At 28.3% G+C, this 26223-nt stretch overlaps 4 protein-coding genes across 4 annotated transcripts; 2 read left to right on the forward strand and 2 right to left on the reverse strand.

The window, feature by feature from the left end:
• Nucleotides 1–3848: 3848 nt before the first annotated feature.
• LOC126555661 (uncharacterized) lies at nucleotides 3849–5005 on the forward strand. The gene is made up of 3 exons (XM_050210564.1): nucleotides 3849–4216; nucleotides 4299–4459; nucleotides 4548–5005. Exons 1-3 carry the CDS (start codon nucleotides 4098–4100, stop codon nucleotides 5003–5005), a joined length of 738 nt encoding a protein of 245 aa, XP_050066521.1. The 5' UTR covers nucleotides 3849–4097.
• Nucleotides 5006–9642: 4637 nt separating this feature from the next.
• LOC114127601 (uncharacterized) lies at nucleotides 9643–11209 on the forward strand. The gene is made up of 5 exons (XM_050210565.1): nucleotides 9643–10068; nucleotides 10132–10378; nucleotides 10652–10774; nucleotides 10843–10896; nucleotides 10968–11209. Exons 1-5 carry the CDS (start codon nucleotides 9880–9882, stop codon nucleotides 11165–11167), a joined length of 813 nt encoding a protein of 270 aa, XP_050066522.1. The 5' UTR covers nucleotides 9643–9879; the 3' UTR covers nucleotides 11168–11209.
• A 1335-nt stretch (nucleotides 11210–12544) lies between these two features.
• LOC126555660 (putative nuclease HARBI1) lies at nucleotides 12545–13306 on the reverse strand. The gene is made up of 2 exons (XM_050210563.1): nucleotides 13004–13306; nucleotides 12545–12934 (listed from the first exon to the last, which is right to left on the reverse strand). The coding sequence occupies exons 1-2, from the start codon at nucleotides 13304–13306 to the stop codon at nucleotides 12545–12547; spliced, it is 693 nt and encodes a 230-aa protein (XP_050066520.1).
• A 654-nt stretch (nucleotides 13307–13960) lies between these two features.
• On the reverse strand, nucleotides 13961–17719 carry LOC114123636 (zinc finger MYM-type protein 1-like). Its single transcript, XM_050210566.1, has 9 exons — nucleotides 17296–17719; nucleotides 16855–17037; nucleotides 16471–16750; nucleotides 16100–16295; nucleotides 15671–15989; nucleotides 15336–15588; nucleotides 14999–15247; nucleotides 14432–14709; nucleotides 13961–14359 (listed from the first exon to the last, which is right to left on the reverse strand). Exons 1-9 carry the CDS (start codon nucleotides 17512–17514, stop codon nucleotides 14000–14002), a joined length of 2337 nt encoding a protein of 778 aa, XP_050066523.1. The 5' UTR covers nucleotides 17515–17719; the 3' UTR covers nucleotides 13961–13999.
• Nucleotides 17720–26223: the final 8504 nt, after the last annotated feature.

Raw genomic sequence — 26223 nt, forward strand, 5'->3', positions numbered from 1 at the left:
ATCCAAAAGTTATTGAAATCTAAATTGTTGTTGAGGAAGTCAAAAACACTGCTCTATATCAGTTATCTGAGACCAATTGTTACTTACGCGTGTGAGATTTGGTCTACGACGAAAGGTGATAACAAATAACTGGCAATATTTGAAAGAAAGGTTTTGAGAAAAATGTGTAGAAATCTCGATCTAGGAACATTCAAAAGGCGGAAAAACGAAAATTTGTACCAATTGTATGGAAAATAACAATATTAACGTTTATAAGAACTAAGAGAATGGAATGGTTTGGATATATTTGGAGAGCTGAAGATGATATACTAAAAAAGGTCATAACCGCAACGATACAGAAAAAACGGCCGCTAACGAGATGGAAGGATGCTGTGAAGAGGGACATTCAATTGATGGATACAAATGCGTAGATTGAATTAGCACTCAACAGAGAAAGCTGGAGAGACTTACTTGTGGCAGCTCAGGCCCTTTAAAGACCGTTAAGCCGAAGAAAAAAAGAAAGAAGAAGGTGTATTCAAATTATGGCCCATGAAACAATGTTATTTTATTTTTTGGCCCTTGACACCAAAAAAGTTGCCGACCCCTGGTCTAAAGGCATAACAAACAACCAATCACAGGCGGAGCTGTGACGGGTCGGCTAGTTAATAATAATAATAATAATAACAATAATAAATATACAAACAGATAGAATATTTAGTTTAAATTTCAATAAATTAAAGATGATACTATATACAATATTATAAAATTAATGATCACCGTCTTATTGTTTTCTACTAATAATTCTATTTTCTACTTCTTGACGTTCGAGATTTAATCTGAGTTTTTTAAATGTAAGTTCTTTAATTTCAATTTGTAGTTGTACTTAGATGATGTACATCTCATCTAAACGACGTTTCGTACTTTTCGTTTTCTACTATTTGTGAAAAAATCTTGTCATCTACTGATGTTAAATATGCATTATCTGTTATTGAAAAAAAAATACAATACACATTATAGAATGTTGCTATGTAAGTCAATTCGTTTAACCTATTTTAAAAACCTATCTGATTGATTTATTGTAGTGTTATCGATTGACGATGATTGTGTTAAATCCATTCTATTGATTTGATACCAGCCTTTCATTTCATACCATTCTTTTGAAACTTGTTTTTCAGCCCAAATAGGGTTAATTTGTATAACCGTAGACTGCGTTATAGATAATTTTTTCCCTTTTTTATAAATTATTAATTTACCCTTCTCAATTGATAGAACGTCTTATAGTTGTCCACTAAATACAGAAGCTTCTTCGTTCCATAGCGTACGTGTTATCTAAAATTAAATAAAACATAAAATAATTTATAGGTATTTAAAATACATAAATGTTTATTGTAATAAAAAACCTACTTACCACGAACCCAGTATTATCTGATATTATAACATCTCGTAGTTTAAGTGTTTTGGTTGGTTTTACAATATCTACCATGTCTTCTATGCGAATTATTACTCCAATAGTGTCTAGAAAATAATTGATAAATAAAATTACTAATTTATTAATAATAACATTATTAGAAATGTATAATATACATACCAGCTATCGTATCATTATTTAATGACATAATACTATCAATCGTCATAAGAGTAACGTGTGTTGGAACTACTTCCGATGTATCTTCTATTGGGGTAATAATTGTCATAGGTCCCATAATAATTTCATAATTATGATTAAGGAGTATGTATAATTTATTAGCTTTGTTAATTTTTCCATTGACTATGCTATAAATCTGGTCTTTCTATAAGGTACAAATCATAATGTTTTTCTAGATATAAGATACATTTTTAAATTTAATAAATCGTATTTTACGATCGTAATATTATTATTTATTAGGTACTATTTTTCATATCATACCTTAAAAATTGAGCACACATTTTCGGCATCGTTATTAAAAGCGGTGAAGCGTTATTCTCCCATAGCATAAAATATATCCTCACAAAAAAGTTTTCCTGTATTATTTTTGAAGGTAGGTACGTAATTCGTGAACATTTAAAACACGTGCTTCAATCTTAAAACTAAATATGAAATTATATTACACCATATTATAAATGTTGTACATAACATAAATACGTAGTGCAAAAAAGTGCCATTAATACATTCTAAATTATTGTATATCTAAATTTCAGTAATTTAAAATCGATGATTACCTTGATCCCTGATCGCCAATAGGGCTCTTAATGAACAGTTAGCCCCAATGACTCGTATTTAGGATAGGGTTAAATATAACAAAGAAATAATTATAACAATAATTGCAAAATAAAAGTATAAAGGTTTGAGGTGTATTAATCAATAAATCATAAATAATAATAATTACAGGTGGACGTCTCCACCGTATAACAAAATAATGTGATTAATAAGGGCCTACGATTCAATATAATATATAATTTATAATACAGAAATACAATTGATAAAATAATATCGTGAACCATAAGTAGGTCACGGGATACCAAAATAGATGCAATATATATATATAATGTAAAAGATAAAACGCAAGGTATACGACCGTAATGGTTGATTACAAATACTTTGCGGATTCGACGAATTGGTCGATCGAGAGTGGCGAACAGGCGGGGACACTGTTCGACGCGACACTACGTCGAAACAAATTGTATGCACTGGCGAGTGGCGACAGCAGGCAAGGTGACACCGGTACCAAAATGGGTCACGGGCACTTAATATAAGTCGCGAAATCGCAGTGCCGGGCACCGGTAATAACACCGCAAGGCACAACACTTCGGTGCGATGCGATATGCGTACGACCAATATACGGCAAACGCCGCCGGCCAATTGGCTATTCGAACAGAACACGAAGCCACGTGGTATGGTCACGGCGACGGAAGCACGACACGAACCGGGTTGGACTCTAACGGCCGCTGGTTTGAAATTATACGGATGCAACGCCGCGTAACTGCATAAAAAAAACACTGATCCGACTCGCTGATCCGAGGCTTGGACAGCACACACCAAAATTATAAACAACCGGCACAACAGCGGCACGGACGTACGGTGACGGATATCGGGCAACGGCCGAGAGAGCACTATACGTCACACGTCAAAGGCACTCGGACGGCACCCACTGGACCTTTTGACGGATGCCGTCGGCGTCCGTCGGTTGTCACCGCGGATACTGGCTATATCTGGTTTTTCGCTATGAGCGAAAGATAAGCGAGTCGCGAACAATCCCAATGACTGATCGATGTCTCGAGAATTTACCACACCGACCATAATTAAAACAGCAACATTTTTACTTTAAGTTGGTATACGATTTTTAAGTTAACTTCGTTTCACTTAAATGATGGAAGAATAACTAATAATCGAAATTGGGAAGCCCCTCCTTTAAACTTTTATTTTATTTTTTATAAGATTCCTGTTAAATTACCAATAACAAACACAGTTTATGATATGACAAACTTTATTAACTTAAACTCACATAGAAAACATTAAAAACAGTCTCATGCCTTAGGCGTCTAATAGAAAACTGATTGCACTCTGACCAGCCCCGTTTTCTAAGTTCCCTTCCTTATCACTAATATTATCAATGTTAACACTCTTTAGGAGCATCCAAACGTGCAGCCAACCGTTGATTAACCCTTTGAACTTATATTTATAAGTTTATTACTAATATTTAAATTTATTATAGATCAATGATTATAAAATAAACAAACAAATGTATCTTATATTATATTTATCGGTTGCTATAACAACCAATAGCATCGTCAGAATATTGGACCATTTAATTACAATATACTGCAGACAAAAAAATAAACCTCAAGGTGTGGTGAAGACATATAAGCACAGATTAAATAAAACCAGATGGTGCACTCTCTATTCGGCCCATGTAATTCTCAAAAATGTGAAAAAACAAAACCTACCTCAAATCAGTGTCACCACGAATAGGGAAAATAAAGCTTTATGAAAAATTATTGTTTATTAGTTACACATCACTGACTTTTTTGACGTCGTTCAGCCGTTAACGTACACTGTTTGAAAATTTTTATTTAAGTCGAACGAAAGACTGATTCGCGATTGAATTTTGCACCCACTTTTTTTGTGTTTTTTCATTTCAATGATGAAGACTTCTAAAAGTATTGCATACCGAAAATGTGGTGTGAAATACTGCACAAATAAAAGTTCGGTAGATTCGAATGAGCTAAGTTACTTTACGTTACCAAAAGACTCAGAAAGGTAAGAATATTTAAATTGATTTCTGCAATCTTTAATTTTATAATATATCATAGCAACTATTATATACTTTTTATGGTTCAAGGCGTGCAATGTGGATTGAAAATTGTATTCCCGAACTTGCTGACAAAAACATTCAGGTTAAAGATGTTCGTATATGTCAAGAACATTTAGAAAACAAAATGTTTTTAAATGTTCTTACTAAAAACCGGTTAACGGATAATGCTATTCCTACACTCTTTAATGGTAAGAAAATATTCTTATATTCTTTAATGAATATCAATGTTCTTGATAATGAAAAAAATTACTAAGTAATAATGATCATTGGTTTTAGATGACATATTAGCTAAACGAGCAAATTGTGACGAGGCGGATAGTACTGTGGATTTATCTACACCTTTAGCTTGTTCAAGCCCAGATCGTTCATCGTCAAGTTTGTCTTTCAGCAGTTCAACATCATCCACTCAAACCCCATTGCAGCTTTCAAATGCAACTCCTAAAAAATTGGAGTTAAGAAAACAACTACGATTAGCCAAGGACCATATAAGGACATTAGAGAACAGGCTCTATCTATTAGATCATTTAGACTCTGTAGAATCTTTTTTAAATAACTGTGAAAAATTTTTATCTCCAAACTTAATTTTAATTATCAAATCTCATTTAATGCAGAAAGAAAGAAAAAAGGGGGGTTACAGATATAACAATGAAATGAAACAATTTGCATTAACTATTTATTTTTGGGTCCAAAGGTTTATAATTTTATTAAAACAACACTTTCTCTGCCAACAATAAGTACTCTTAAACGTACAACTTCAAAATTTGAAATTCTACCGGGTCTAAATGATTTTTTATTTAATTTTATTAATTTTAAAACTAGAAATTATACCCCTGAGGCATTACAATGTATACTTTGTGCAGATGAAATGTCTTTAAAAACTAACTTATATTATTTAATTAAAAAAGATGAAATAATGGGATTTAATACAACTAATAACCGTAAAACTTATGAACCTGCAAAGTATGCACTTGTGTTAATGCTTAGTGATATAAATGTAAATTGGAAGCAACCGATTGCATATTTTTTAGTGTCTAGTTCATGCACTGGTTATGACTTACAAGATATTATTATTTCAAAAATAATTAAAATTCAAAGTACTTCTTTAGATATCAAAGCTTTTATAACAGATATGGGTTCAAATTTTGTAGGTTTTAGTAATAATTTTCATGTTTCTCCATCTCGACCATATTTTGAAGTTAATAATAAAAAAATAGTTTACATTTTTGATCCACCTCATCTTCTGAAAGCTACAAGGAATATGTTTTTTCAACATAAATTTAAATTAAATGATGATTTAATAGAAAAAAAATATCTCATGTCATTTTATAGCCAAGACAGTACTTGTAATGTACGTTTAGCTCCAAAATTAACTTATCCACATATATATCCAAATGCATTTCAAAAAATGAGAGTTTACTTAGCTGCTCAAAATTTTAGTGCAACTGTTGCAGCAGGCATGGAAACCTATTTAGAATTAAATAAATTACCAATTTCTTCAAAACAAACCATTAATTTTTTTAAAGATATGGATAAATTATTTGATATTTTTAATTCATATAAAAGACCTAATTTAAAAGATTTTAATAGACCATTCAAAAATACTCAGTCTCAAAAATCACATCTATTATTCATGGAACAATTCTTTACAAACTTAAAAGTTTTTGATAAAAATAACAAAGATGTAACTAATCGAATGAAATTTATTAAAGGCTGGTTAGTTTCCATTGCTGGTTTAAATTTACTGTGGACAATATTAAAAAGTATAAGTCCTGGTCACAACTATGTTCTATATACTAATAGATTAAACCAAGATAGAATTGAAAACCTTTTTAGTACATTTCGCAACCAAAATGGTAATAATATGAATCCCACTCCAGTCCAATTTTATTATGCTTTTAAAAAAATATTTTGCTTAAATTATTTTCAATATTCTGATAATTCCAATTGCATTCAAGATTTTGATGATATATTATCTGAAATTCCAGATCCCTCCAATAAAGAAATTCAAAATATAATGTTTCCTGAAAAATCTCCTTTTAAATTTAAAACACCACTTCCCATTGGATCTGTAGATTATAGGGATTTAACTCTACCAGATCAAAAATCATTAACATATGTTTGTGGCTATTTAATGAAGAAGTGTTTAGAAAAACATAGTTGTGATGTTTGTATAAATTATGCTAAATTTCAACAAGACTTAGATCAATAATTTTTGTTTTCTCATTTTAAATCATATACTAATAAAGAAAATTCAACTTATGTCAATTTAATGATGCCACATAATGATTTTTATAATTATATACATAACTTAGAATCTTTTTTTATTCATCGTTTTCCAATACTTGCTCCAGAAATTTAAGTAGGTAAAAAATTAAAATTAAGTATGTTTAGCATAATTAATAATCACCCATGTGAAAGCTTTGATAAAAACTATCTTCTTAATTTGTTTGTTAGATTCAGATTTTTTCAACAATTAAATTTCTAAATAAGGATTTCTTTTCAGAAAAATCATTAAAAAAACAGAAAACTAGCTACTTTACAACATTTATAATTCATCGCTTAAATTAACTCATAAGTCATAACCATAGCATAACTTCATATTGTACATAATTTCTAACACATATATACTTCTGACAGGCTAACAAAGGGCAACTGCAATAACACTGTACAGGGAACCATTTCCAGAGTGCCGGCTGTGGATCTGTTTTGGAGCTACAAGTAGACGCTTATTTTGTGATACTTTCAAGTTGTATCACTAGTTGTTTATATTAATTCATTTTTGTTTATGCCTATAATGTTTCATAACCAACTAATGTGAAACAAATTATTAGTATTATTACACTTTTTACTAAACAGTTCTTTTTAGGATTAAACTTTTCATTGAATAAATTAAATATATTCTTACAAAAGTTCCAATGTGTTTGTTCTTTAAGCCTAGTATTTTATTCCAAATCCAATTACCTATTATCGCATCAGTCAAAATAGTATATAATATTTTTTTCATTAGAGTTATTACTTGCATTAAGTGATTTGCTTTAAATTTTAATACATAAACATTAAATCTTGGTTAAATCACAGATTATTAATAGGTTTATTTAATCTGTGTTAATAAGACACTGTACAAAAATGGTACAAATAATTTGTGTTATGGTGATATTGATACAATAATTAAAAATTATGGTACATTAATCTATTTCTCTTATGTGGCCCTAGTGATTTGAGGTAGGTTCGTGTTATCAGTAAATTCAAGAAGTGCACAATCTGGTTTTATTTAATCATTTTTTTCAGTTTTGTACTAATTACTTACTACTAGGTACTACTACTAAGTAATTAGTACAAAACTGAAAAAAAAATGATTAAAAAGATAAATAGATAAATAGTTTTGTCACATAACGGTAACATAAACAACCATCCAAGTGAGAGTCGGACTCGCACCCAAAGGGTTCCGTATCATTTCTGTAATTTTGTGGTAGATTTGGATAAACTTTGTTTTTTAATAAAAATTTTAAAAGATCGTTAGGGCAATTCTAACGATTTTCATTAATAAAAAAGTATCTATAAAGTTAAGTTAAGTTAAGTTTCTATAGATGAATTTGACCCTGCGCACTTCGTTGCATTGTTAAATACCTAGTTGTTTATTTTTGACATGTTTATTAATAATAATTTAAAATTTAAACCAAATAAATCGTTTATTAGTATAAATGTACATCATTTTACGGTAATATAGCCACATTTATAATTAAGTATATTTTTTTTACATACACAATAATCATCTATTTTGTTCATGATTATTTTAGATCATACTTAAAATAAGTATAACAATCTTATATAAACACTAGCTGACCCCGTGCACTTCGTTGCCCGTTAAAAATGCCAATGCTATAATATGATTCACTAAGACATTTTCATTGACCATTTTTAGTCTCAAAAAACTTGTTCAAGCACCACTTTAAAGTGCGAATTTTGTAAAATGCTTTCTTATTGCACACTAAATTTATGGTACGATTTTACGAATTTACCGTGTAAATTGAAAGCATCGATCTATCATTGCTCAGACTCTACATTTATCAGTCAGTGAGTTAGTCAAGTAATAATATTATAGTCATTTTGCTTGGTGTTGCCCGTGAGACTCTTATGATTATGCGAGCTGTATATTATCATGTAGGCAATCCACCCGTGGTGGATTGCGGACTCCGCGAGATGTATACCTACGTAAGTTTATTATATCTAACCCATTAAGTTTCAAAATTATATCAATTTTTTTTTTACTAAAGTGGATAAAATACAATAATGTGCCATCTCGTGGTTTTCATATTGTTATGTTAGTTTATTGCTGTGATTTTGAGATTTACTGTGAACATTGACTTATTTCGCTAATTTTTATTTTTGTTGTTATGGTTTTGACAAAATATAACAACAGGTCTACAACTATTATATTCAATCATAACCAACAGCGACCTTAATATAGTTTATTTATTGCTGGACAGTGACGTCATTACATTACATATTATTACATTTACATACCTAAATATATTCTCTTTAGGAGCGATTAATCAGTGAAAAACTGAAAAATGTTACAAAAACGGGGACAATAAATAATAATTATAAAAAATTGTTACTATGGTCACCGAAAATAAAATAATAATAATAATAATAATAAATAGTCTACGTAGCTTAGCAACCATTTATAAACAATTATTTCTACCGTAAATTATCAAAATCCCTGTTTGAGCACTTCTATTATTTTCTGGACAACCCCTAGCTGTCCCGATATTAAAAAAATTGAAAAAAAAACTATCCTATCTTTTAAGTTGGACCAAATTACACGCGTTGTAAAAAATTTCATCAAAATCGGTTAAGTGGTTTAGGAGTCCATTGAGGACAAACATTGTGACACGAGATTTATATATATTAAGATTTATGATGGTTCTGCTTGCTTTTCCCGCTCGGCGTCACCTGTGCATTTGGTAAATACTTACCAAGTAATAGTTATGTGATATATAAATATATATGTTACGGGCATTGTAGATAATCGAGGCCTTATATATACTGCCAGGGCATTGTATAGAATGACCTGCATTTTGGGCGTTTGATAATTATTCAAGAATTTTCTATATTGTCCGGGCATTTTAATAGAATGCCCGGGCATTATACAGAATGGCTAATTTATCAAGGTAATATGAACTTTAAAAAAATATTCCCATATTTTTTGTTTACTAAAATAACCAATATGAAACTAGCTGTATTCATAGATCACACTTAATTTAAACTTAGTATATACTTTCTTAAGTAAAACATTAGAATTTTCAACGGTAACGTATTCATAGAAAATTCTAACAATTTACTTAACAAAGTAAATTTTAAGTAAATACTTAGAATATAATACTAAGTAAATACTAAGAATTCGCTAACTATTTTATTTTTATAAAATCATGGAGGAAGTATGTCTTATCACTATGATATGCCATGATATCACTATGATAGTGTTATTTTATTTTGTTTATTTGGTACTTGGTAGTCGTTATATCTTAAACGTCTTGAACATAATTTTCAAATTTCAGTAAAGTAAAAAGTATTTTAGACTATAGGTAGTTTTCTTATTGTAAGTATGACCGAAAAACTGATTAAAAGAAATCCGGTATTCCAAGCAGATGAAATTAATCTGCTGGATAGTTTAGTTTTTAAATATAAACATGTATTGGAAAATAAACAAAAAGGAGCAGTACAAGTAGCACAAAAATCTAAGTATTGGAATATTGTGGCGGATGAATTTAATGCAGCTGCATTAAACGTTTCAGTAAGTTATTCAATTGTTATGCAATATTTTATAATATGATAAATGTATCTATAATTTTACTAGCGTTCTGCTCTTAATCTCAAAAAATGTTGGGAGAATAGAAAAAATAGCAAAAAAGCCGAACTATGTGCTGAAAAAAGAAATAAAAAAAAAACTGGCGGAGGACCTGAAGAAACTGTACCAACAAATGAATCCATTGATCAGTTTTTAACTAGCATAACTGATATAGAAGTGCATGATGTTTTGGACTCTGATTCGTTAAGGAATATGTCATCACCAACTACAAATAATTTAGAGACTATTTTACAAGGTAAATAATTATACAATTCAATATTATGTAATATATTAATTAGTTTCCAATAATAAGAGGAATGTTAGCATTTTTTTTTTTTAATGATATTATATTAAGATTATCAAATTATAATGACATATTTGTAGAAAGTTAAAAATACTACTGAATTTCTAAGGTATTACCTTTTTTAATTAATAGTATAAATAGTGAAGGGTTTAAAGCATTTTTCATCAATAATAAGTACCTACTAGTATAAACTGATTTGTAAATAATATGTGTATTTGTATTTAGATTGTGATATTGTATTAGATGGTGATGAGTTTACTAATCAACATACTGAAATAGAAATTGATTCTACATCGTTAGCATCCGAAGAAATTACCAAATTAATTTATTTTCCAAATCAAGAAAAAGGTTTGAAATAATTTGTTATTAGACAAAACAGTATTTCATTTACTTTTTATAAATAATTTTTTTTTTAGAGTTGAATAGTAGAGAATCGCCTTGCGTTAATAACATCAAGAAAAGATTGAGCAGTTAGTGATTATAGTTGTAGTGTTGTCAGTACTTATTTAACTAACCTAGGAATTCCTTTTTCCTATTTTAGAGGCCAATGATTCAACATTTGATGCTGTAAGACTTAAAGTCCTTAAAGAAGAATCAGATCTTAGAATTAAAAAGCAGAAAATATTAATTGAACAAGATGCTATGATTCATAAGATACGTTTGGAAGAAGCTAAACAAAATCTTTTATTAGCTGAACAAAAGTACAAACAATTTTTGAATGAAAGTAACCAAAGCTGTTAAAAAAGTTAGTTTTTAATTTTTTTTTTTTATTGAGTATTATTTATTATATTATTTTATTTTTTAATTACAATAAATTGCCAAGTTGTGCTAAAATTGTATAATGTTATAGTAAAGTTATGAATTATTATTATATTATATATTATATAATATTTTTTATTTTATTTTTATTATTATTTTAGTAATTATTATTATTCAATATCAGTATTACTTATTAATAATATTATGAATTATTATTAAAAGTTATATTTTGTTTTATTTTCTGGTTGTATACTATTAATATCATAAAAGACTGTTGTTTTTTGAATAAATGTTTAACTTGTTTTTAAATATCACTATTACCTACTTATTACTTATTAGTTATTAATAAATAATAATATTATGAATTATTATTAAAAGTTATATTTTGTTTTATTTTCTGGTTGTATACTAATAGTATATTAATAATATCATAAAAAAATGTTGTTTTTTGAATAAATGTTTAACTTGTTTTTAAATATCACTATTGCTTATTACTTATTAATAATATTAATATGTACCAAAGATTTTTTAAATGATTTTTAATTTTGTTGTATCATGATTAAAAAAGTTATGATCTCATTTGTAAGCATAAAATGTATGATATTCTTTATTTTGTATTTCTTTAATTAATTATTACATAAAATGTCTAGTTATAAATGAGTTTCTTATATTGAAACCATTATTTCCACTATCATTCATTACTTCAGCATCAACAATCCCGTGTTGAAACTGTGGTTCTTCTTGATCCAAATGCATGTTTATTTTATATTTGAGACAAATATTATGTAATATAACACAGGCTATTATTATGTTACTTGATGTTTTAGTCGCAGTTCCCAATTTGCGACAAAGACAACGAAATCGACTCTTCAATACACCATTTACTCTCTCGACCACATTCCTTGTTCTGATATGAGAATAGTTATATTTTTTTTGCTCATTCGTAATTGGGTTTGGATGTGGGGTGTATACAAACTGTGTTTGTGCATAACCACCATCAGCAATACATATACCTTTTACCAGCCTACAAAAGTTATATCAGAAATTAAAATTGTAGTTATATATTATAGGTAGTTTTATATATATATTAGTTTTATAGTTTCATTTTATTATACTATAATATTTTATTTTTATCATAATGTTATAGCATAAGTGGTGTGCTGCAACAAATCTATTAATAGTTTTATAAGTATGTATTCTTATGTATATTTATTATATATTATATAAAATATGTGAAGCATATTTTATGGATTGCTGTGCCTCGAAAATTTTGTAAGAAATGAAGTGTGTCACATTGTTAAAAAGGTTGAAAACCACTGGCTTATACCTACATAATATATATTATATATATATATCAATTTACCCGTTTTCCATTAATTCTAATGCTCTACTATTTTGAAAAATTCTTGAATCATGCACAGATCCAGGCCATCTGGCCACAACATCAAAAATTTCCATATCAGGTCCTACTATTAGCTGAACGTTGAATGACATCCATCCTTTTCTATTCCGAAAATATTCCGCTTGTTCACCTCCTGGACTACTAATGGGTATATGTGTGCAATCCATAGCCATTGTAACTCCCGGAAATTTAGATATTTGGTAAAATTTTTGTTGAATAATTTCTACTTGATTAGGTAAAGGAAATTTAACCCAAGTCCTTAAATTTTTTGCTATTCTCAAAGAGACATCTTTTATAATTCGGCTGATAGTTGACTGACTTAACTCAAACATATCCCCATTAACCAACTAAATTAAAAACAAAAAAATCTAATGAAAATTTATGCTAATAAAACATTAATATTAACACAAAATTACTTGGTAGCATCCAGTCGCATAAAACCTTAATGCTATCAGAACTTTCCACATTTTGTTCACAGGTAATCCTCTCAGATCTGTATGGATTCTACGTTCTTGTTCAGTAAATATCATAGGCATCAAAATATTTAAAAATACATGTTTGGTTAATCTGAACCTCCTACAAAACTCACTGTCCGAGTAAAACTTAATAGGGTCAATATTTATATAATTATTTCTTTTATATGTCTTCCGTGCTCTGCCTAGTCCATTTAAAAAATCATAGTTGTCATCCATATAATCCATATCCAAATAATCATCCATTTTAAGTCAATTATAATTATAATTTATAATAAATAATTTTGTTTAAGTGATCACTAGAGCTGACTAGGATTTTACTAAATATCCCCTAAGAATTTTCTAACTTTATGTGTAAATCCTATTTATGAATACTAATTTACTAACTTTTAGATTTTACTAAAAATATACTTAGTACTTACTAAGTTTATTTTATGAATATTAAAATTATGATTTATACTAAGTTTCCACTAAGTGTTGACTTAGTACGATCTATGAATATGTCTAATATAGCTGCCTGACCGATTTATCAAAGTATAATTAAGATCCTAATTCATTCGATAACAATTCTCATATTTTTGATTCACTATCAACTATAATTATTATTCACAACTTTATTTCAAGCATTAGATTAGATCTTAGATACCTACTTAATCAGTCAGTAAGTTACGTTGATATTATAGGCATAGGCGCAATTTCGGTTTTTAACTTGGAGGGGCTTAACATATTTAAATGAAACAGACCCGTGGGGGGCTCTGCCCCCCACACACCCCTCCCCAATGTAAGTACTGATATGGCAATACCATATTTTTCTCACCCACTTTTCTACATTTAATATATTATAATGCATTTATTAATAAAATTAAAAATATTTGTATGAAAATAATAACAACATTTAGGTAAATAAATGTAATATATATTTATTTATCAAGTATATTATTATAATTGGAACCTTCGTTTAGAAATTGCAAATTTATCTAATATTTTTTCGTTGCACAATTCATTTGATAAATCTCGTTCGATATAAATTAATGACAAATTTGTAAATCTATCGTGGTTCATAGACGTTCGAAGCCAATTTTTAATCTTTCTCATTGCTGAGAATGATCTTTCACATGTTGCAGAGCTAATTGGAATTGTTAAAGATAATGATAACAGTTTATATAAATTAGGATAAAGCTCTGCATCCATGATTAATTTGATATCTTCCAAAGTGAAACTGGGGTTTCTGAGAGACACACAATTTTTCACCACAAGCATTTCTGATTGAAGGGTGTTTACATCCACATTTAATAAGTCCTAAAAATTAAATCATAAAAATTGATCAACATATTGATATTTAAAAACATTAAAACAATATAAAAACTATACTTTGTACTGTTCAATAAAACATTGACTCTCATAATAATTCATTTTATGAAAGTAATCAATAGATGTTGCCAATTCCAAGCTATTAGATGAAAACCTCTTATTAAAATGTATTATTAAAGTGTCTATAATTTGATAAAAATGAGTCCTCCAATAACTTTCTGTATATTGATTAAACTTATTTTGATTTTGCTGCTCAGAACTTGTAGTTGCAAAAACATGAAAATCTTCTAAATTACTTGTTGATTGGCGTTGACGTTTACTTGTTTTACTATTGGGACCTTTAATAAATAATATAGATTAAACATTAGAATATTAGATATTTCCAGCTAGATAACTAGGCATTTATAACATAATACCTACAGTTACAATAATTAACTTATAAAAACAAAACTGCTCAAAAAACATAAAATAGCAAATATTTAATGATAAAACAAGACACCTAATATTTTTCCTGATCTTAATTAGTTACAACTGTTTTAAAAATCATTAATGAAATGCACCTATGTCCTATACATGTTGATGTTTATATTTATAAAATAAGTTTAGGACAAACTTAAATTTTATTACCTGGAAAATCAGGTATTATATTATTGATTTTGGTAAAATTGATTATCTTTTCCCATATATTATGAAATCCATCTTCTGTGCGTAAGGACTCAAAGGTTTTAATGACTCCTTCAATTAAAGTAACAGCGTTTCCTAATGTAGCATCTTTTTTTTGTAGCTGGGTAGACAATATATTTATAATTTGTAATACTTCTTCCAAAATAATGAGATTAACAATAAATGATGGTTTAGTAATAATAGTCATAATGCCTATAAAATAATAAATTATGGTTTTATTATCTATATTTTATATTTTACAATAGTATAACTCAAGTAGAATCAAAATTATTATTCTTACCTATTGCTTGTACAACATCTTTATTTATGGAAGAATTGATTTCATCATTTAACAATGTAACTATAGCTTTAAAGTTTAATTTTACAGCAACACAGTTTCTTACACGACAATTCCAACGTGTATCACTTAAACGAGTCAAAGAAGTTTTTTTGATACCTAATTTTACTTGAATCTCGGTGAATTTTGCATCATTAGCAGGGTGTGAAAAATAAACATACAATGTCTCAAGACAATTAAATACTATTCTAGTATCCTAAAAAAAAAAATTCTTATAAGTTATTACTTAATAAACTAATGAGTATACATTTGTATTATTATTATTATATTACTCATACCTTTACCAATTTGCACATATCTAGAACAATTAGATTTATTCGATGTGCCATACAATGAGTGTATACAGCATACGGGTATTTTGATTTGATTTTTTGTTGTACTCCGTTGAATTTACCCGACATAACATTAGCACCGTCATATGCTTGGGCTACAATAGGTACATTTATTTTATTTATTTCAAAAAAACTGACCATAGCAGTAGCCAAAGCATCTGCGTTTTGATTCTCAGACACATCAATAAAACCTAAAAATCGTTCATAAACTTTTAAATTCTTGGTATAACGTACACAAATTGACATCTGCTCTTGTCTGAAACATCTAAAAAGATAAAACAATCCCAAATATAAAACCTATTTGATGTTACCTATAATATACCTAACCAGTATGGCAGTATAGTTCACAGTATTTGTATTTCATTTTGATATTACCTTGCTTCATCACACATGACACTAAAAAATCCACTTTCTATCAGCTCATTGACAATTGTGTTTTTTATCATTTGAGCAGAGATGTTTATAAGGTCATTTTGAATTGACCAACTAGTATAATTGGTTTTTTCGTTGAATATGGTGGAAAATTCTTCATTACATTTAGACAGTAAAACACAAGCTTCCTTAAAATTACCTTAAAACAAAATTATAGTATGGCATAAGAATAATATTTTATATTATAAACTTTGACTTCCATTAATATAAAAATATAAAACAAAATTAATTTTTTTTGTTACTTATACATATATATCTTAAAAATAAAACTGTAATTTTAAAACCATAATATTAAATATTCTAAATCGTTGTACCTTGGTTAATTGATGTTTTTTCTTCGTTATGCGCACGGAATGCTAGTCCTTGACGGCCCAAATACAAAATTATGTCAATCAAATTTTTTATGTAAGCTCTATTTTTTAATACTTTTTCACGATATGCACTTGCCATCTGAGTGTGTACAGAACCTGATTTTATGTTCTGAGTATATGCGGCCCATTTTTCTGAATTAATCAAATGTTGCTTAGTTGTAGCATGAATTTCTAATTTTGACTTTGAATTAAATTTGGAAGTCTTAGAAATAGATCCACTTATCTAATTAAAAATATTAATACATAATTTAATATTTTATGTAAATAAATGAAAAAAATCAACAAGCTTAAGTCTATTTGGAATAATTAAAAAAAAATAAAACTTACCTTTTTCCAATTTCTAAACCCTTTGGTAACAAAAGTATCTTCTGACCTCCCAGTTCCAAAAACTCTACATGGATAGCAAAATACAGCATCCCTTTGAATACTGTATTCAAGCCAAGGAAAACCATCAAACAATGTAGATGAAAATCCTCTGTTTTGTTTGCCAAAAACAGTTTTTGGATATGTCTAAAATGAATAATTAGGTAAGCAATGAATTATTATAACTAGGTTATTACTGAATATTATGTTAATATAAGTTTTAACTCATAACATTTAAATTTAGTAATTACTAATGACTTATAACTTATAAGTAATAACTTATAAGTTATAACATTAAAACTAGTGACTAGTAACTACCTTTATTTTTCTTAAAAATAAAACATAACCTTCTGTATAATGAGTAATGACAACGTAATGTTTATAAATTTATTTATGAAAACATACCTGTAACTTTGGACGAATCGGACCTGTATTTATATCCCCAATATCAATACCCTCAGAAGGCAACTTTTGCACATCCGGTAAAACAGGTGGATCATCAGAGTCAACTTCAGTAACAGAATTATTTTCAAGTGCTTCCTGAGGTTCATTATTTTCACACAAGGATTCATTTTTTACACTTTTAAAATTGAAAATACCAAACACTTTATTTTTTTTATCCATTATAATTTTTAGCTAGTTTTTAGAAGTAGAAGCGGTACACCACATATATTACAAAAACAAAATAAAATTATTGTGAATGATAACTTTTGTTGACTATTGAATATTTTAACTAATAAGCTGACGAGCAATAACGTTATGAGTACTTGTCGCCTTTCATTTAATCTTAGAAATTAGGATTTAATGACTGGAGTTATTGGAAAACCAAAACATATTCTAAAAATAGACTAGGTACTATCAGTTTATTGACTATGAATACGGGTCTCCAGAAGGGCGGGGCATACGGTATGTATACAACATACGTGAAATAGGAATCAAGCCGATTCCGTGCTGCGTACCACTACAAATAAGACAGTCATTTTATTGTTTTCGTAAATCGTAATACGACGGGTAAATAAAGTCTAACATCATGTTGTTACACGGGCTTGTTTCATGTTTCCAAATTTAAACTTTAGAAACAATTTTTTTCAAACGACGTTTACTGTATTATGTAGATTAGATAATTAATGAAGGATTTAATACTTCAATTTAAATATAAATTTTTGGAGGGGCTAATTTTAATATTGGAGGGGCTAAGCCCCTCCAAGTCCCCCCCAAATTGCGCCTATGATTATAGGTATAGGTACTTATACTTTATACATGCATGGCATTTCGTTGTGTTATCGTATATAGTCGCGTATTTAGTATCACCGAGTGTAGTGCGTTTACTAATACGATCAATGTTTTATTTTAATTTGTTTCGCCGTTTAAATTAAATTTAAATTTGATTTGTTGTATATGGAAAATTTTAATTTAAAATTTAACGAACTATTAATGAAAAAAGGTTCAAATAATGCTTAGGTACTTAAGTAAATCAAAATACGACGATTTGATTGTATACATATAAAGCAATTAAAAAATCAAACTGAAAAATTTAAACCAAATGATTATAGGCTTTTAAAAAAATATGACGTGATTCAAATATCTGAAGAAGAAAATTTAATTGTTCCTGGTAATACTATAAAATATTATGTACCTAATGAACAATTGTTTAACTTTATACACGAGATGCATTTATCAATTGGACATGGTGGTAGAAATAGAATGGAGTATGAAATTAATATGAAATTCAAAAATGTAATTAGAGAATCTATTATGCTGTACTTAAATAATTGTCAATCGTGTCAAAAAAAAGGAAGTACAGCTAAAAAAGAGTTAGTAGTAAAACCAATTATATCATCTGAAATGAATTCTCGTTGCCAGATTGATTTAATAGATATGCAGGCACAACCAGATGGCGAATATAAATTCATTTTAGTGTACCAAGATTATTTGATAAAATTCGTTTTACTCAGACCATTAATACAGAAATGCGCTGAAGAAGTGGCGTATGTATTATTAGATATTTTTACAACTTTTGGTGCGCCTTCAATTTTGCAAAGCGATAATGGCCGAGAATTTGTGAATAAAGTTGTAGCAGAACTTTGTGCCATATGACCAGAACTCAAAATAGTCCATAGTAAACCACGTTATTCACAAAGTCAAGGTTCAATTGAAAGAACCAACCAAGACATAGAAAACCATTTTAGCTACGTGGCTACAGGATAACCGTACCAAAAAATGGAAGGAAGGATTAAAGTTTTGCATTTTTTAAGTGCATTTTTTGAGAATTTTAGGGCATTAAAATCCCAGTCCTATTTATTATATTATTATGTTGTATTAATAATATTATAAAAAATAATATACTCATATACTATTTAATTAAGTATTAATTAAATGTTTAAATTAATTATATTTTTGGAATTTTTTTAGGCTTAGCTTTAAGAATACAAAGTAGTCGTAAAAGAGACGAATCCGTTAAAAATTTGGAAATTCAAGCCTCAAAAATGAAACAGGCTTTGGAAAATCGTTTTAGTCAAGGTAAAGTTGGAGAGTCAGTGGTAAATAAAATTCCAGATGTCGATAGAGCACGTAGTGATTTTCGTAATATTATTGGAGTAATATTATCAGGTATTTTTACAAACTAGTATTATTTAAGTATGCTTATTTTAATTATTAATTTGTTATGGATTTATTTTGATAGTCAATAATAATATGTATGAAATCGGAACATCAGAAGGCCGCCTTCCCAACTTATATAACCATGATCAATTTACAATATGTACGAAATCTTTTATTAAAGTTGTCGACGAGGAAAACTTCTGGAGAGGTTAACAAATTATCTAAAGGGTTAATTCAAGAAGTGGAAACTAGGTGGAATACTAGGTTGGCAATGCTACTATCGATACACGAACAGTGGGATGAAATAATTAATGAATATGGTGAAGATTTTTGGCGACTTCAAAATATAGATATCGATTTACTCAAACAAATTACTGAATTTCTCAAACCATTTAAGACGGCTTCTGATGAGTTGGAAGGAGATATTAACCCCACTATACACAAAGTTCTCTTATACAAACTTTTTCTTGAAAAACACATTAACAAGTATTGTGGATTGGAAGAGGATATGTTTGATTCATCGGGTGAATTAAATTCTACATCCATAACTCAAAAACTAGGAATCCGCGCTAGAGAAATATTTAAGAAAAAATTTATTATAAACAGAAAACATGAAGTTGCTTGTTTTCTATGGCCTAATTTTAAAAAACTAAAAATGGTGTCAGACGAGAGTGAAAGGAAAAGAATTATGAACAATGTTAAGTTAGAGCTTTTAAAAATAGAAATTGAACAAAAAGATGAATTTACTGAGACTGAATCAATCGAAAATCCTGCCCTGAATTCATCGCAGTTTTCTGAATGGGAAGATGATGTACCACAACCAAAACAGTCGTATGTACAAGAAATGGACAACTATTTAACCTGTTTTGTAGGTAAATATGTAGATATCGACATACTCAATTTTTGGAAAAGTCAACATGAGAAATTCCCTCTACTTTCCCGATTAGCTCGTCAAACTCTCTGTATACCAGCATCTAGTGCAAGCAGTGAACGAGTTTTTAGTGTTGCTGGGAGAATAATTGAAGAACGCAGAAGTCGTCTAAAAGGAGAAACAGTTGACTCACTCATATTTCTACATGACTACTTTAAAAACACATAAGTTTCATTTTCTTAACAAAATTTATAATATTACATTTTTTAATAATAAAAGTAAATAAAGCGACTAGGAGTTTCTAGCGAGTGGTACTTTTAAGTACTGACTATAATCAGTGTTCGTTTATTGTTAATTTATTAAATTAAATAAACCATAAGTATTCTTAATCAATTTCATGATTTTTTAATTTAATAAATAATTCCTGTTCCTACCTCCTACCTAAGTAACAAAAAATAAACAAAACTCAATAAATAACCATAAACATGAAATTATATTGATGAAGATTTCAATTGCATGTGTTTAAATTATTGTAAATAGTTATTTATGAGCTCAAGTGGTAATGTTTTAACTTAGCAACTATATGAAAACTGAGTAAACAGTAGACTCGATCTAAGTAAAATAAATAACCCGAGTGGAAGTAGTGCGAGAGCAATCCCCACCAGGCAACACGATTCAACCTAGAAAGAAAATGTAAAATATATAATTCTGATTAATACTTAATTTGATGATTAGTCAATGGAACGACATATTTTTATTTTGTTTCTGATAATTTGTGATATGTGGACGATCCTGTGTAGTGTTTAGTTTCTAAATCACCACATTTGTCATGGGTCAAGTTTATATTAACAAATAAAAATGGTCCTGGTCCGGATTTTCAATATTAAAAAAAAACGGTCTTGGTCCGGGTTGAGGTTTTTTTTTTAAAATAAAATCCGAACTGGGCTGGTCCGGGCTTTTAAAAAAAATATGAGCTTGGTTCAAATTGGTCTGGGTTGAAAAATATATTTTATAAATTGGTCTGGTCCAGTTAAACAAATTGTCTTAAATATTTGGTCTGGTCCGATCACATGTTTATAGGACCGGACTGTCCTCTAGTGGGTGGGGTGGACCTCGGACTAGAGTAGGTTAAATTTGAATGCAATGATAGGTATCATTGTATACGAAAAGCGATTCTGAACAGAGATGATTTGTCAGTCTAAATATTTAACGTTAGATATAAATATAAACAATTTTATGAATTTTGAACTACAAAATAATTTGCAAATATTCATGATTTTGACGAGTTTTGGTCAAAATTTGAACTTCAAATGCTAATAAAAAAAATTGTGCCTATGTATTCTTATAATTTAATTTTTTTACCGCTATAAGAATAACTTATGAGGAACTTTGTATTAATTTTTCAAATATTTTGACTCCGCCAAAAAAATTTTATCGACACTTCAAAAAAAAATTCTTAGGAAAATTGAAAATTTCATTTGTCTATAAATATCTCAAAAAAAGTCAAAATATTTTGAAAATCAAATCACGTAAAGAAAATGACAATCTAAATAACTGGTAAAATTTTTAATTATTTACGACTTATACTATTTGAATAATAACAAATATCAAAAATCGTTTGAGGCTAAACCGTTATTTAACGCGGTTTTGTAAAAATTTAAATTTCAAACACTCATAAAAATTTTTTGCCTAAATCCGGCAGAGTTTTTTTTACAGACATTTGAAGAAAAATTTATGGAGAATCTTGTACCAAATTTTCAAAACTTAGTTATAAAAGAAAAAATGTTTACGATTTTCCAACCACAAAATTACTTGCTAATTTTGACATATTTCGTATAAATTCGAAATTTAAGCACTTATAAAAAAAAATTGTGACTAACGATTTCGGATTTTTTTTTTTGATCACTTCAAGAACAATTTATAAGCAACCTTGTATTAAATTTTCAAGATTTTCTGGTCAGCCAAAAATTTTTTATCGTTATTTAAAAAAAAAAATACTTAGAAAAATTGAAAATTTCAATTGTCTATAAATAGTTCAAAAAAAGTCAACATTTTTTGAAAATTTAACTGTGTATGGAGAACGCTAATATAAACATTTGGTGAAAATTTCAAGTATTTAAATCGATTAGTTTTTGAGTTATAGCAAAATAAAAAATTCGATTTTGACGAAAACTGGTTTTGCGTAAAAAATCCCGTTTTTCCCTCATTTTTTTAGGGGCTTTCCCGATTCATTTAAAAATATTGAAAATTTTTAACTTTTGTTCCCCCAAAGTACCAACTAGATTCAATTTCCTTTTCAAAGAGGGGCTGAAGTCAAAAATCGAAGCATTTTTACTGCTCCAAATGTTGTCGACAGACACAAAAAAAAACACACATCATTGTAAAATCAATACATTCATCACTCCGTTCGGAATCTAAAAATAAAAGATAGTAAAGATAAAAAAAATAAAAAAGTTAAAAATAGTTAGATTAAACTAATAATATAATATTTTTTTTTTTATTCATTTTTACATAGCAACCGGTTGCTATAACAACCATTTGCTATAAACAATCGCCGTCTCAAATTTTAACATTCTAAGTGTCGGACAAATTAACAGAATGACCCCCAGCCATAAGACATATACATGTCAATTTTAAATTATCATCTTTTTTCATTGATTGAAATTCATCATAGTAAAATGAATTTGTTTTTAACTCAATAAGTTCAAGTTGAAAAAAGTATCAACATAAATTTCATCAATATTGAATGGATTTTCAAATAAACGCAACGATTTTTCGTGTAATTTAATATCTGAAAATCGAGATGAAATATCGGTTTGCAATTTGTTTAACATATCTATAAATCGATTTGTTGTACATAATGATTTTGTTTTATTATAAAATATTTGGCAGTTCTCAATATGACTGAAATCATTGCGCTCAATTTGATTAAAAAAGAATTTTAATTTTGCATCAAATGCTTTAATAGAATTATACATGTCAAATATGAATTTTCCAGGGCTTTGTAATTTAAGATTTAAAATATTTAAATGTGTTGTTACGTCTGTAAGAAAAGCTAAATCGTTAAACCAATTATCATCTTTAAGTTCTAAAATTTGTTCTCCCTTGTCGATCATGAACATTTCAATTTCTTCTCGTAGATCAAAAAATCGTTTCAAAACCTTTACTCTGCTTAACCATCGAATGTGATTTTGGTACACCACATCATTGTACTCAGCTTCTATTTCGAGAAGAAAACTTTGAAACTATCTATGAGTAAGGCCATGAGACCTAATAAAATTAACCGCTTTTGTTACAACAGACATAACATGTTCGAGATCTATACCTTTTTCACAGAGAGCCTGCCGATGAATAATACAGTGAATATTAATAGGAGGTTCAATATTTTTCAATTTTAAAAGTTTATTTACTCTATCAACAAAACCAATATTCTCTCCTCTCAAATTTGGAGCGCCGTCTGTTGTCATGCAACTTAGATTTCTCCAATCGAGCTTAAAATCTTTAAGACAAAGATCTACTTTTTCAAATATATCAGCCCCTGTTGTTCGATCATGCATACTAGAAGAAGAAGCCAACTCCTCTGTTATATTAAAATTAATATCAATTCCACGAATAATTATTAGCAGCTGGGCAGTATCGGTGATATCGGTACTCTCATCCAGTGCTAGCGAAAAATATTTAAAATCTCGTGCTTTATTCTGTTGCTGTGTAAGTTTATTATTCCTTATATTTTAAACACGTCTGGTAATTGTGTTTATTACTTATTTCCTTAAAAAGTTCTAATTTTTCAGGAATTATTTCTTCAACCACAGTTAAAATACATTTTTGTATAAAATCTCCTTCACTTAGAGGTTTAGTTTCACTAGCTATCAAATTCGCTACTTTATAGCTCGCTTGTACAACATTTGTTTTAGTTGAACTTTTTTTTTAAAATAAATTTGTAACATTTTGGGTGTGGATATCTTTTTTGAATGCTTCTAACTTAGTAACACGTAATTCTCCTAAATAAATAATATTACACGACATTAAGTTTTTGTATAACTTAATTATATTGAAAATAATAGCTTACCTTTTAAATAGCCAAATTTTTCTTCATGTTTTGTTTCATAATTTTGTTTGATATTAAATTCTTTAAAAACTGAAACCGTTGCACAACACACAAGGTAAACAGCCTTTCTATTAATTTCAATGAAAAAGTAACTTATTGACCATTTTTCGTTAATCCTACATTGCACATTGTATCACCTGTGATACAACCAAAACATATGGTGATTACTGCTGTTTATCAACAGTTACTATTTGTGCGGTTGTCTTGTTACCTTGGTAACATATTTCTAGAGATTATATTATCTATACTTTTTAACCGCCAAATTGAATTTTATCACGAATTCTGATAAAGTTAATCAGTAATAAAAATTCAAGAACAGTGATTTTTAAAAGCCATATATTTTTGGTTTATAATGTTATTAAACGCTTAAAAAATATTTATAAATTGTGTATAACATCTGTAGTTAACGTTTTTGTTGTTAAAATCCAAATTAGTAGTAAGTATACAGTTATTTTCGAATATTTTTAAATGTATCGCCTATAATACACTGTGCAGTAATGACATACTTGTACTTACATATTTATATATTTATAATTGTATCATTGATATTTTACAATATTATTTTATTTAGAAATGAGGGTATTAAAAAAAGGCTTAACTGATGATGAATTAGTTGAACTATTAGATTGGAATATTAGTGATGATGACCAAGATGGGTCTGATATAGAAGATTTAGATGACTTAAGTAAATGATTTATTTTGTATTATATTTATCTGATTTAACTTTAATTTTAATTTAATGTTAATTTAAATTATTTAGATAATATTGTTGAATTGTTTGATAATGATGACATTCCTTTAATAATCAATAATGACAATGAAGTTATAAATGACTTTGATATTCTCAATTTACCAGTATATTTTGGTGAAACCCAGCTAGATTTTACAGAAAATACTTATAATTTACCTACTGAAAATCAACCAAATAATGTATCCATACAAAGTAGATCTAAAGATGAACAAAAACTTTTAAAAAATAAATTATCAAAATTAAATTGGAAAGAAGCCAATTTCTGTCCTGAACCACAATTTTTATTATTTGAGCCTACATCACTTCCTAATGAAATTTCACAGTTAAAATTACCAATTGATTATTTTTCTTATTTTTTTAATGATGATCTTTATGACCACATAAAAGGTCAATCAATATTATACTCAAAACAAACAGATATAAATAATTTATTTAACGTCACTAATACAAAATTAAAACAGTTTGTAGGTATTTGCTTATTCACATCTATTGTACAAATACCTTATGTTCGTAGGTACTGGAATACTGATATAGGATTTACACCTATCAAAAATGTTATGTCAATAAGACGTTTTGAGCAGATCAGAAAATTTATTCATTTTAATGATAATACTTCTGCATATCATAAAGACCATAAATTACACGATAGGCTACACAAAATAAGACCAGTCATTGAACATTTAAATAAGCAATTTTCAAAAGTTCCTGTTGAGAGAGATCTATCTATAGATGAACAACTATGTGCTACAAAAGCACATAGTTTTCTTAAACAATATCTACCATTAAAACCACACAAATGGGGTTACAAATTGTTTGTACTCTGTGGTTCTTCTGGATATTCTTATAAACTTGAGCTATACACTGGGCAAGAAAATTGTGAACAATCTAGACTTCAATCAGAGCCAGACCTAATGGCTAGGGCTAATGTTGTAGTAAGATTGAGCCGCGCTATACCAAAGCATAAGAATCACAGAGTATATTTTGATAATTATTATACTACAA

The sequence above is a fragment of the Aphis gossypii genome, unplaced genomic scaffold (assembly GCF_020184175.1).
Source record: "Aphis gossypii isolate Hap1 unplaced genomic scaffold, ASM2018417v2 Contig00979, whole genome shotgun sequence".
In the NCBI taxonomy this organism is placed as follows: Eukaryota; Metazoa; Arthropoda; class Insecta; order Hemiptera; family Aphididae; genus Aphis; species Aphis gossypii.

Coding starts and splice junctions, on each gene's coding strand:
- LOC126555661 (XM_050210564.1), top strand. CDS start 4,098: ATGATGAAGACTTCTAAAAGTATTGCATACCGAAAATGTGGTGTGAAA. Junction 4,217..4,298: donor TTACCAAAAGACTCAGAAAG/GTAAGAATATTT, acceptor TTATGGTTCAAG/GCGTGCAATGTGGATTGAAA. Junction 4,460..4,547: donor TATTCCTACACTCTTTAATG/GTAAGAAAATAT, acceptor CATTGGTTTTAG/ATGACATATTAGCTAAACGA.
- LOC114127601 (XM_050210565.1), top strand. CDS start 9,880: ATGACCGAAAAACTGATTAAAAGAAATCCGGTATTCCAAGCAGATGAA. Junction 10,069..10,131: donor CAGCTGCATTAAACGTTTCA/GTAAGTTATTCA, acceptor TAATTTTACTAG/CGTTCTGCTCTTAATCTCAA. Junction 10,379..10,651: donor TTTAGAGACTATTTTACAAG/GTAAATAATTAT, acceptor ATTTGTATTTAG/ATTGTGATATTGTATTAGAT.
- LOC126555660 (XM_050210563.1), bottom strand. CDS start 13,306: ATGGATGATTATTTGGATATGGATTATATGGATGACAACTATGATTTT. Junction 12,935..13,003: donor ATGCGACTGGATGCTACCAA/GTAATTTTGTGT, acceptor TTTTTAATTTAG/TTGGTTAATGGGGATATGTT.
- LOC114123636 (XM_050210566.1), bottom strand. CDS start 17,514: ATGGATAAAAAAAATAAAGTGTTTGGTATTTTCAATTTTAAAAGTGTA. Junction 17,038..17,295: donor CGATTCGTCCAAAGTTACAG/GTATGTTTTCAT, acceptor TATTCATTTTAG/ACATATCCAAAAACTGTTTT. Junction 15,589..15,670: donor ATATGTGCAAATTGGTAAAG/GTATGAGTAATA, acceptor TTTTTTTTTTAG/GATACTAGAATAGTATTTAA.